Source organism: Gouania willdenowi, chromosome 6 (assembly GCF_900634775.1).
Source record: "Gouania willdenowi chromosome 6, fGouWil2.1, whole genome shotgun sequence".
Classification (NCBI taxonomy): Eukaryota; Metazoa; Chordata; class Actinopteri; order Blenniiformes; family Gobiesocidae; genus Gouania; species Gouania willdenowi.
Window position 1 is genome coordinate 50,872,945 of NC_041049.1, and position 12,897 is coordinate 50,885,841.

General features: G+C 38.7%; 1 protein-coding gene across 1 annotated transcript in view; it reads left to right on the top strand.

Moving 5' to 3' along the window:
• The window catches only part of hipk2 (homeodomain interacting protein kinase 2), a 72,418-nt gene that overhangs the window by 16,952 nt on the left and 42,569 nt on the right, over window positions 1-12,897 (top strand). Inside the window, exon 2 of the mRNA XM_028448307.1 lies at window positions 2,168-3,341. Within this exon, the coding sequence (XP_028304108.1) occupies window positions 2,168-3,341 (1,174 nt within the window). The remainder of the gene's footprint in view (window positions 1-2,167; window positions 3,342-12,897) is intronic.

Below are 12,897 nucleotides of genomic sequence, written 5' to 3' on the forward strand. Positions count from 1 at the left end.
GCCTTCAGGGCTTATGTGATTAGCAGAGAGCCTTGCTCCTAATAGCCGAGCGGACGTTCTTCATTACCTTTCAGGAGCTGTCATACCTAGAACCCTAGCTAAATGATGCATAAAACAAAAAGTACTGCATCTTACTGCTGAGTAATGCTATGGTGCATTAGCTACTAATAAACACTTAGTAGTGTTAGTCTTGCAGTATCTGGGCTTAGATCAGATGACATTTTCTATCAAATTTATGTCTAAATAAGAACTGAAACGTTGGGGGGGAAAAGTGGGAAATATAAGAACTGTGATATTGGTTTTCTTTTCATAATCTTCATCACACACAAAGAGATGGTAATTACATTGAGACTTGCCCTGGTGTTACATTAGTGGTCTGTTCTCAGGGGATAAAGTCATTTTAATTACCTTTACAGAAATGTAAAAAAATCTGTGTTAAACATACCAAAGCAATCATTTTGAAGCTGTAAACAACATTTAAGGTGTTTTTGTTAGTGTTTGTGTGTACGCTGGGATTGGAGGGAGATTTGTTATTTATCTTTAGTTGTTCAGTGGGGGGATCTTATCCTGTGTGTGTGTGTGTGTATGTGTGTGTGTGTGTGTGTGTGTGTGTGTGTGTGTGTGTGTGTGTGTGTGTGTGTGTGTGTGTGTGTGTGTGGGCGTTAGCAAGGCCAGGTGGAAGCTCTTAGTTTGTTAGCTGTAAACTAATTTTGGGTTTAGTGGAAAGTCTTTAAACATAGCATTCCTAAAAGTCTCATATAAGCTTCTTTGTGCTGCGTAATAATCATGTCAATGCCCCAAACAACACTGTTTGAAGAGAGAGCGATAAAGAAAGACTATTTTTGGGGGCAGTTGTTTGCTTGAAGAGGCTTTTGCTTATTCTGTAGCAGTTTGTTCCCAGGAGTTCAGAGCATAGCTTCTCTGCAGTTTAGCTTTTTGTTATATTGTCTTCAGGGTCTGTGGTTGAGAGGGAGTTCAACCCCCCCCCCTTCACCTGTTTTTACAGTCACTCAAACAAATTGTCATGCATCACCTTCCTTCAAATGACTAATTGTGTGCTGATGTATGCTAGGGTTGGGTTGGACGGGAAGGAAATTGCAATCATTCTCTACGAGTTTTGGTGGGCTTATTTTAGGGTTTGAATTTGTGTGGATCCCCTGTCTTTGTGAAACGTCCCATAAATTATTCTTCGAGTATTCAATCAACCCATTGCTGTGCTGTGAATAGGAACAGTGGGGAGATGGCAGTTCCTCCCCCTGCACAGAGTGGATTGCTTTAGATCGTACTGGTTTTGAATCAGCTTATCTTTGGCTTTTGTCTTTTTGCTAAATGTCCTAGTTAAAATGCACATTAACGAAGCGCATTTTGTTAAAGCTGCTACCCATCATATTTTTTTTATTTGATGAAATCATAGTGTATACTTCATATATGGATGAATTAAACGTATTTTACGTTTTATGAAAAAAGGTCAAAATTGCGTCTCGAAAGTTTTTTTTGATCTAACTGTTAAACATTTCTCAGTTACATTTTTGGATAAGTTTCCCACATTGCATTGTGGGATGTGGAGTCCAGTAAACAGATGCATAATGCATAGAAGTGTTTTTACTTCATTGGGGGAAAACACAAGAAATCATGGTAAGAATGATTTAAAACATGTCTATGCATTCGTCTTCACATCCCACAATGCAATGCGCAACATTTTTTCAAAAATGTCAATAAGAGAGTGTTTACAGTGGAGATCAAAACAAACTTTCAAGCAGCAATTTTGAACTTTTTTTTTTTTTTTTGTGTAAATTATGTACAATTCATTGATCTATGAGGTATACACTATGTCTAATAAAGAATTTCAAAATGTTTTATTTACTCAGACTCTAATGCTTTGCTACAAAAATGTTAACCCAAACATCTACAGTAGTGATAAAAAAATGTAATTGAAACGGTAAATCCTGCTTTGTCCCGTTCACTATGGCTAAGGCTTCAGGCTGTTAACATGCTGACACATCAACTTATATGCTTGGTGTTTTAATGACCTGCTTCGACCCAAGCTGTCTTTATTTAAAGCTTCTAGCTACCACTCATGTTTCAAACATTCTCAAATTCCTAACCTCTCACTTTCGTTCCCCTCCTGTCTTTTTCCCTCCTCCCCTCTGTTCCCATCTTGTCACAGGTATGGCCTCGCAAGTGCAAGTGTTCTCCCCTCACACTCTCCAGTCCAGTGCCTTCTTTAGCGTGAAGAAACTGAAGGTGGAGCAGAGCTGCAACTGGGATATGACAGGGTACGGCACACACAGCAAAGTCTACAGCCACAACAGCAGTAAGAACGTGTCAGCCACCAGTGGCCCCCTTGGCATCAACAGCTCCCTGCAGGTCGCAAGCTCCACCCTGCCCTTCGAGCAGACGCTCATCTTCCCAGCCAGCGCGAGCCACATTGTGGTTGCCTCAGCCAGCAGTACTTCGGGGACCTTAGGGTCTCTGCTTGGCAGTGGGGGTGGAGGCAGCAGCAGCAACTGTAGTGGTGGAGGAGGGGGTGGCAGTGGTGTTGGTGGCTTGGTTGGCGTCCACAATCTGACACGCCGCAGCACGGTCAGCCTTCTGGACACCTACCAGCGATGCGGGCTTAAACGCAAGAGTGAAGAGCTTGATAACAACAGCAGTGTGCAGATCATCGAGGAGCACGGCCCACCGATGATCCAGAACGGGGCAGCCAGTGGAGCCACTGTGGCCACAGTGGCCACTGCCACCTCCACAGCAACGTCCAAGAATAGTGGCTCCAACAACGAGGGGGACTATCAGCTGGTGCAACATGAAGTGCTCTGTTCTATGACCAACACCTATGAAGTTTTGGAGTTCTTGGGAAGGGGAACATTTGGACAAGTTGTCAAGTGCTGGAAGAGGGGCACCAACGAGATAGTGGCAATCAAGATCTTGAAAAACCACCCGTCATATGCACGGCAGGGCCAGATTGAGGTCAGCATCCTCGCTCGTCTCAGCACAGAAAGTGCAGATGACTACAATTTTGTGAGGGCCTATGAGTGCTTCCAGCACAAAAACCACACGTGCCTGGTATTTGAGATGTTAGAGCAGAACCTGTACGACTTCCTTAAGCAGAACAAGTTTAGCCCTCTACCACTCAAATACATCAGACCCGTGCTGCAGCAGGTTTCCACGGCACTGATGAAGCTGAAGAGCCTGGGACTGATCCACGCAGACCTGAAGCCAGAGAACATAATGCTAGTGGACCCATCTCGACAGCCCTACAGAGTCAAAGTCATTGACTTCGGCTCTGCCAGCCACGTGTCCAAAGCTGTCTGCTCCACTTATCTCCAGTCCAGATACTACAGGTAGATGCAAGTTTCCTATTAATAATTGTCTTATATTCTTTCTGCTGTGTTAGCAGCAGGGAACAGAGGTTTGCCTTTTGGTTTCTGTTTGTTCTCTTTGAAACATTGTGCTTTCTGAATTATGTCATTCACGCTTTATTAAGAATGCTTTTTGTAGTTAGTGGATTATTTTTGCTGGCTGCCTGTTTGTTCCAGGTTCATTCTTTTTTACACATGTTTGTTTAGCCCATTATTAACTACAATAAAGGAAATCACAGAACAGGCAGCTGTTTTCTTTGCTGTAAAACACGTATTTTATTTTAGATTATTCTATGGAGGTTTGTTTTGATTTATGAGCACAGTTTAGTATCACTAGTAAATTACCTTTTTTAAGACCTTAGACAAACTCTTGCTGAAAGATGGGCACTAATCACGTGGGGTGGCAGTTTCCCCCACAGGCTTCTTTTCACTCAGTCCCCCAGACCCTCATCCCCACAGCACTGTAGCTGCCTCCCATTTCCCTGGAGATAGAGATGTGGGTTCAACCCAAGTTCTTCAGTCGTACGTGCTTGTAATCCACACTCACGGGCCCTGCATTAAAACCAGATGATTCTCTGGGTAGACCTTCCCTTTCTTTTTTTCCCAGTGTACTTAGAAAATAAATCTTTTCCTCTCACAGTAAACAGTATGTTTAGGTTTCAACAGAAGCAGTGTTTGGGGAAGTACATGTATGCTAATATTGTCCATGACTGTACAGAAGGAAGGTTTGTTTAGGGTCTCAGGACTGCTACTGAGGTTGGGGGTAAAGGAAGAACAGGTGTGTTGAGGCATACAACCACACACACATTGCACTGCTCTGTCTGAGAAAAGTCCCCAGCTTCTGTTTAGTAAAACTGTTAGAGGAGGTTCATCGTTTATACTGCTTTTGTTTTCTTTATATTCACCCTTGTTTTAACACAGATGTTCTGGGTGGAAAATGGATTTACTGACTTGAAAAAAAATGTTTGAAATAGACGTTATATACTGTATTTGTACCTTTTAAAACAATGGCCAGGAATGCTAGGTGTGTTGATTCAAACACACTAGTGCCCTTTAGATTGACAAACCTTTCATGAAGGGAACACACTTCGTTATGCGTTGTTCCTTTTTCCTGCAGGTCAAACAAACATGTTTTAAAAAAGGTTACTGTTTGTTTTCTGCGCGAGTGACAAGTGCAGGAGATCATCCCTTCATTTCCTCCTGGCGGCCAACCAGGTAGAAAAAGGCTGGCACTGAACAGAAAATTAACAAATAAGCCACCATAGCCTCAGACAGAGCCTCGTGACCCTGTAGTCTGTAGTGTTAGTGACAGTCAGTGTGTGCGGCTGTCGTTGGGTTTGTGCATTACATAATGACTGGGTGTTCTACCAGGACTTGGAAAGAATGAAGAATGGAGATGATTGCTAGGATTGTCTTATCAATGTGTATAGTTTGGGCTGCAAACAAAAGTTGGCTGCGGGTTGAGCTCAAAAGCTTTGAGTGAGATATCAGAAACATCTTTGATGACTTTATATAAGAGAAGAGAAGGGCTGTTTCTTTCCCTACTTTTACATGGCCGATATTATATTCAGATCAACAGGCTCTGTGTTACTTCCCTGCCATGTAATGTTTATAATATTAGTATGTTTTTATGTATCGATAAGACTGAAAAGTCCTTTTGTTTTCTTTGTAGACATTACAAACCTACAAAGGCCTAATCCCTCGAAAAAACTTACTTCCTCTTAACTTCCTTTTGTTGCCATTTCATACCCCTTACATGTTACTATTTATGTTTTGATGTCAGATATATTGCTTGCTGATGACATTGTGTCTGCTGTAACAGCCTGGCAAGCGAGTTATGGATTTTCCACAAGGTTGAGTCATGCAAATAAAGACCAGTATTCAAAGCAAACAGAACAGCTTTCAAGGTGCTTAGAGTTTCAGCTTTGTTCGCTTCGGTGCTCCATGAACATAGGGTCATGGAGCTAAGCTCATCTATCCTTGTCAAACAGACCCGTCTGTGGGATTTCTTCACTTTGTGATGCAGAGAGTCTTCTCAAAAAGATTTTTGTTCATTCATTGACCGAGCATTTTGCATACTGTTAGGGTTGTTTGTCTGTTGGAGCTTGCGAATCTTAATATGTATAATTGTGTTGAACTCTTTAAAATGTAACTCCATCCCTTTGTCCAGCACTAAATGGCTCTGAAGTGTTTACTTAAGTGATTGACTTCCAATCCTACTTGTTTCATCTTCTTTTCTTGCTGTTTGTCCTTCCACTTACATTTAGCTAATGATGCAACAGGTAAGCTAGCTAGTCAGGTTTACGTAGTGCTATATAAAAGGATTATTGCTATGTCCCAGCTGGGTCCTTTGTCTTATTTATTCCAACAGGATAAGCTCATTATATGGGTGGAATGCAGCAAGGCATTATTTTGGTTTATGTCTAGTTTCCTGAGGCGCTAATACCAGTGCAGGCAGAGGCTTTGGTGGACGCTGCCATTAAATAAAAGGTCAAATGGAGACACAAGCAAGCAGTTGATATAAGAAGAGAACACCATCACACGTCGTCCATTACTGTATGCCTGATTTGATAAACATTGTTGCTTAAAAAATAGAAAAAGTATTTTGGTAACAAATATTAAAGTTTAATAAAACATTGACAAGATGAAGACAGGTTTTTTTTTTTTTAAATCATTTTTTAGTTAGTTTTAGAATTGCATCATTTTGTTCACTACTCTTTTCTGTAGTTAATTGGCAGCGTTGACTGATTAAAATACATAGTAACCTAACGTTCCCCCCACTTTTTTTTTTTTTTTTAATTACAAAGCTGTCTTTGGCTGTTAGACCATGAAGCAAACATATTAGTACATCGTAGGCCGTGATCTCAGCGTAGTTACATATTAAATCACTTGAATTCCTCAAAATGTTATTACCTGACAAAATCAACTTAAAAAGGAATGTATTCTTGTTGTTGTTGTTGTTGTCTGCATATGACACACCGGTACTGGGGTGTGAAGTTACTATTTCTGGATGATATACTGACCTAGCAAAAGTCTCATGTTTTTTGTAGGATAATGACTCAGAAAGAACTATTTGAAATGCTACGTTTTATCCGCTAAAATAGTAAGAAAACCAGTAGTTGACCTTGTCTAGTTCTTCCTTTTGTCGCTCCTTCTTATTCATTGTCTAGAAGTACTGAATAGAATTGTGCATATCAGGTGTCTTTGTTCAAGAACATTTTCCTTTGTACTATTGCTGTACAAATGCACCGTTAGTGAGTTTACTTCTACAAAAGGTTGTCACCTGGGAAGTTTTACTGAGACAAGACAAAAGGATAGTTAACAGGACTGAGCAATTTTCTCCTGGTAATCTATCTAAGCATCGTAACAGAAACAGACCAGAGGCCTGCACTTTACATCTATCCTATCTCTTAAGTCATGCATACAAGCTATAAAGCATGAAGGATAGTTAGTCAGGCAATTTTGGTGAAAGGACAAAAGAGTTGTCAACATACAAAGGGAGAATATGTTTACTTTTGTCACAAGTACCAGTAATCTGCACCTTCTAATGTCTGGGCCTTATAAAAGAGTTATCATTAGCTGTGTTTCCATTAAAGTTTGTCACAAATTAAAGGTGATATTTCAAAAATTTTGTCAAAGTATAATTGCGCTTTGAACTAGGGCTCGTCAAAAAAAAATTATTTCATTGATTAATCAAATTTGTAGATAAAAACTATTTTCTTTTTCCAAATTCGAGTTTTAAAAAAAACATCTTTTTTTTAAATTTAATTTTAAATTACTTTTTTTTTCCCACCATAGTTTTTTCGGACTTTTTCGCATTCCGATGTGAGCCAGCCCCCTCTTTGTTTACATGTGTTTATCCTTTGAATAGGCTATATGTGTGCCACAGGCATGTTTCATTTTTTTTCGCACTATGCTGAGATGCTAAGGGAAGAGTTTATTTTTTTTTTAATTGTAATGTTATATGTAAAATACGTAGTTATCTGATTTCTTAATCAGAAAATTGAAGCTACTGTGAAGTAGCTGTTACACTTTTGCTTAAACCTGGGTTAAAGCTTGAAATTGTTGAATGACAGAGAATCATTTACTTTTTATTTGGGATTGTTTTATACATTTTAACTAATGAGCACAATCACAGCAATAAAGTTGCACTTTTGACAATATATCTGATGTCTGCAGTCATTTTTAAGTGCATAAAAAAAATAATCAACAATCGAATCGAAACTTGAATTTTTCTTTCAAAAATCAGAGATTTTTTTTAGGTAAAATTGCCCAGCCCTACTTTGAACATGTTTTCATTGAAGGTTGTTTTGGGCCTGAGCCTCGTACCTACCGTGAAATCTTCGCTGCAGGAATAAGGACCCTCAAAGCGTCCTTATAACACTCTGCATTCCTTTGTCTAACATGGCAGTAATATTTTCTCTAAAGAATAATGCTAAGAAACATCTCGGTCACTTTTGTCCACACGTATCGCGCCATGTTTTTTCAGAGAGAAGCAGTCATGTGACCAGGTGCGTCACGTTGCATAAAACGTGTTTCATTGCGCTTTCGCGATACAAAACGTCTGAAAAACCTCCTCAAAAAAAGCGTTAAAACTTTTTCCATTAACAGTTTTTATTGCACTATTAAGATTTTGGGCAGTTGCAAGGTTAATGGAAACCCAGCTATTAAAGATGAAATCCAAAAGGTGACTGTGAATGTTGGCTTAAAAAAGAAGAAATGCTGACCTCCTATGTTGTAACCTAAATAACTAATTAAATATCTCTCTGTGATGTCCTTACTGCTTGGGCGGAGGCTCCTGAGTATAAAAGAAGTCTCTTCTTCATCTGTCTACCTATCACTTTATCTGATGTGAGCGCCGCCCAACCAGACCTGAAGAACAGGCGTTCCACCACATTTACCTTGCCTCCGTGTGAAACATCAAGGGGGGTTTTAATGAATGAGGTTGCTAATAGTTACTGTTCTGTGAAGCATGTGTTAAAAGCTATGTGTATGTGGGTGCAGAGAAGGAAGAAACGGCTAGAGGAACTTCAGGATCAGGTTGCCACAGGAGAAAAAGATGAATCGTGGAAAAAAAAAAAAAAGGATAGAAACAGGGATTGGCTGGATGGCAGCAGCAGCTGCAGTGTTGGTGCAGGTGTTGTTTACGACATGAATGTTGAGAAAGTATCTTGATCTGAGGACAATGTCAGAGAAAGGGGGCTTACAGAAGAGTTGGGATGTTGTTTTGCATTCATCAGCATTTGAAACGTCACTCTTTTCCCCAAAGCACTGGAAGATTATTACTAATGTAGATGAGCTTTCATTATCCACACCTGGCATCTTGCTGGCTCCTTGGATTGTAATACATTTGTGCTGACGTTCACTTTGTTGGGTTGTCTTCATATTTTGCAGTTAGTGTCCACCCAGGGCTAAGGTCATCTATTAGCTGTTGTTGACTGGGGACATTATCAGAAACAGACATGTAATAGAAGGACCCCTAAAAGGATAATTACTGTGCCGTGTATCATAATTGTGCATTTTATGACCGTCATAACACCTTAGTATGCATGACAGAATCCTAATAACCTGCTTCTCATTTATAATTTGCCTCTGGGCAGCACCTCCATGTGTCTCTGCAGAGCAGTAAGCAAGCAGGAGACATGTTGCAGCTAAGCTAATTAACCACCGCTATCGGAGCATATGCATCAGGATATACACATTAGATTCCTATTAAAAAATGAATGAGAAATTTCACATTTTAGGGAAAAATTGCTAACTTACTAACCGATTTGAGTGAGACCCAAAGTCCAGATGTGTGTTGGTGTTGATGTGCTAGCAGCATGGGGATAAAACCGAGCTCTCTGACTTTCACCGCATCGTTACTTGTCTTTGTTCCCCCTCACAGTTCAATTTCCGTACATTTTCCAGCATATTAAACTGAAGGAAATTAAGCTGCCTTGATAAAACACAGCACGCCTCCTACTCCGGCTGCAGTCAGCCTGCTCCGTATTGATTGGCTGTTTGAAATATTTCTCTCACCGAAGCTTATGGACGGAGTGTTTTACTGTTTTCATACACAAGGAGAAACATGGGTCTGTTTGCAGAGTTGCTGCATCATAAATGGCATTTACACTCCTAACTTTTACATGCACAGGTGATATTTTCCTATACAATACATTTTCCTCAGATTCGACTTTTTTCCACTAAGCACTGGTTTGTTAGCCGGGTGATGGCTGCCATCAGTATGGCACAGGTGCCCTGGGGTCTAAATAAATAATGTGATCTCCAGCTGATCTCTCGCCTCTACAATTGCTCAATGCCCACTACCACTCTGCAGGGAAGCTACAGTAAAGGGGTCACCCCCACCGCCGCATCCCATCTCTGCTCCATCCTGCTCCCCATCATTTCTCTTCCTTCTCACCTTCCCTCACCAACCAACACGTCTTCTTTTCTGCATGATTATTTAGAAACTAACACCTTTAAAAAAAAATCCTGCTGCAGTGGCAACGAAACATACCGAAAAAGAATGAAAAGAAAAATAGATGGTCTTGTATAATACGTTTTATCAGTTACAGCAGGTTATTGGATATAGATTAGGCAGATACGGTATATTAACAGACCTAAAATGCAGTGAGAAATAGATTATTGCTATTGTTTGCCAACTCAGAGTTCCTCTTTTCTCTATTATTGAAAACAATTGTTTCGGTGTTTTGTCATGCTTCTGTCGCTCTGTTTTTAATGCATTCGTTATTGTTGATAGGCTGTGAAAGGCTTCGGCAAAACACTGCTCATACTCACCGTAACAAGTTACAGATTGGAGGATTATACAAAGCTCTGTTCTTAGCACATAGGCTATTTCAGTATGTAATGGAATATTTCATTTCCACTTTTTCAAATTGGATTGTTTTCTTTAGGTTTTTCCTTCTAATCACTAAATATTGATTATTTTAACCTTAGTTTGAGACAAAACACATATATTGATGAATGAATCAAATGAATAAAAGTAAAATCTAATCATTACAAAATATGTGTCTGACTGAAACATTGATTTTTTTTAAATTTCTTTCAGAAAAGCTCTGTAATTGTTATTTTAAAAATATACTGTAATTGACCAGTGACTTACTTTAACTTAGAACCCATAGTTTGGAAAACAACAAATCAAAGCATGTCTGTTAAACACATTATGTAATAATTACATCAGTTTTTTACAATCAATAATACATTCATTTTTAAAATGTTTTCATTTTTGTTTTTTCTAAACATTGTAAGAAAATAAGAAGACATTAATTTAAAAAAAAAGTTGTAACTTTGACTTATCAGTATTTTATTATTTCTATTTCTAAAGATGAACCTGAGGAGACCTTCACTTTTAAAACTTATGTCCTTTTCATAAAAAGAGTGTGAACTAAATCTGATTTCAGCCAAGCATGATGAATTATTTAGAGTGACTAATAGGGCTGTGTGACAGAGAACACATCGCTATGGTGTATCAGATTGCAACCATATTGGCCTGAGGTGTAATTTGTTTGGAAAAATAATTACTCCTGCATTGGATCCTGGTTAAATATTAAAAGGGTTAGCATTAAGAGCGGGGCATGATCCAACATTGTTTGAGTCTACTGAGAAAAGCCTGAAATCTTAGGCATCACCATACAGTTAAGCTATCAGTGAGAAATCAGGTTAGAGCCTCATTAAATTGACTAAATTGCAAAATCACATAAGGAGGAGTTAAGGAACTAATGAACTTTCTCCGTGTACTCAGCCACTGAGCTTTGACGACTAATTCCTGTGTTTTATGAGCGAACAGCGTCAGATTGTCCGTTCTGTTCAGTTGGTTATTCGGTTGTCTGCACTGCTAAGAGACACAGAGGAAGCATTTTAGAACTTTACATTACTCTGAAAAGATAGAATATAGTGCTTAACAAATGTATTTAACTGTCACCCAATGTACAGTGTGTTTTATGAGACAGCTTTGGTCATCCCCAGAATCAGTATGGTGAATGCTCTTTGGAAGAAATGCTATTTCTTATCCTAAAATGTGAATTTAACGCTGCTAGACAGATATTTATTATTGGTTTTTTTTTATCAGATAAATCCATTATGTGAATTTCATTGATCAATAAATCAAAAACCATTTGCTCTAAGAAAAAAAAAAACGATTTAAAAGCTTGAAAGCTTGTTTTTATCTCCACCGAAAAATGCTTTTTGTTGACATTTTCATGCATTGCATTGAGGAATGTGGAGTCGCGTAGACGGTTGATAGAAGTGCCTTTACTTTGTTCTGATATCAGAGAGAATACCGGGAAAAAATGTGACCAAAAGTGGTGTCAAGCAAATAACAGTCCTCCTTAAAAAACACAATAACAACAAGAAGACATAGTCATCTACATCCCCGCCAAAAAACATGGAACAAGGGCAATAACTCAGGGAAAAAACAATTGCGCGCTTCTCATTTTCGAACTCCATCAAGGTATTGATACCCTGATGCCACACACCAAATTTGGTTAACATTTTCTGAGAAAAGCCGTCCCCTTTAACTCGGACGAATGGAGCTCAAACCTATAATCCCCTTCCACACTTTGTGGCGGGGGGTAATAAATGTCATTACTTTCTTATTACTTTTGTTACTTTTAACACGTTAAAAGCCTCCTGTAGACCGGTGTTGCATATTAGCACATGTGGTAATACACTTAAATCAATACATATACAATGTAATTGTGATGTCCACTTCGAATAAACAAATCAAAAAAATATTGTGCACCCGTTTATGGGACTCCACATCCCACAATGCAAAGCGCGGAAGTTTTCTGAAAATGTCAATGAGAGAGTGTTTACAGTAGAGATTAAAACCACTTGCGAGTGGCAATTTCAACATGTATTCTTTCTTTTTAGAGAATGACATATAAATTAGTAGCTTTAATAGAAATTCCCTTTTTATTCATCAACAGAAAAACATGTTTTACTGGTTGAATGCAACAGTGAGTTAAGCTGCTCATGTCTGCTGAGAGCCTACTGAGAAGGAAAGACTTAGCATAGAATCACTTGATGTTTTTAAATTTTTATGATGGGAGGACAAATGAATTTTTCAAGCACTTTATATTCACAAACAAATTCCTACCTGAAAAAAACCTGAAGTAAAAAAGAGTGAAATTTGCTCTATGTACCGGTAAATGGCGGCAATCAGACATTAGCATTGCATGTATATCAGAATCAGAATCAGAAGTACTTTATTGATCCCAGGGGGAAATTACTTATCTATATATATATATATATATTATATTACCCGTTATATGGGAAAAATGTTTAGGCAGCAAGACAATTGCCATATCTTGTTATTTTCTGGTCAACTTACATAGCAATACTAAATGTAACGGCTACAGGGAAAAGTTACATCTATCAGTGTTCAACCAATAAATATAACTTGGCTCTACAAATGAAGATCAACAGAGAGATAAACTGTGAATCAGTTTACCTTCAAATATATTTGAACATGGACGGTTATGCTTGCTTTACCTAAAGGGACTACATATAAGTCAAAATCATTAAACGTCGTTAT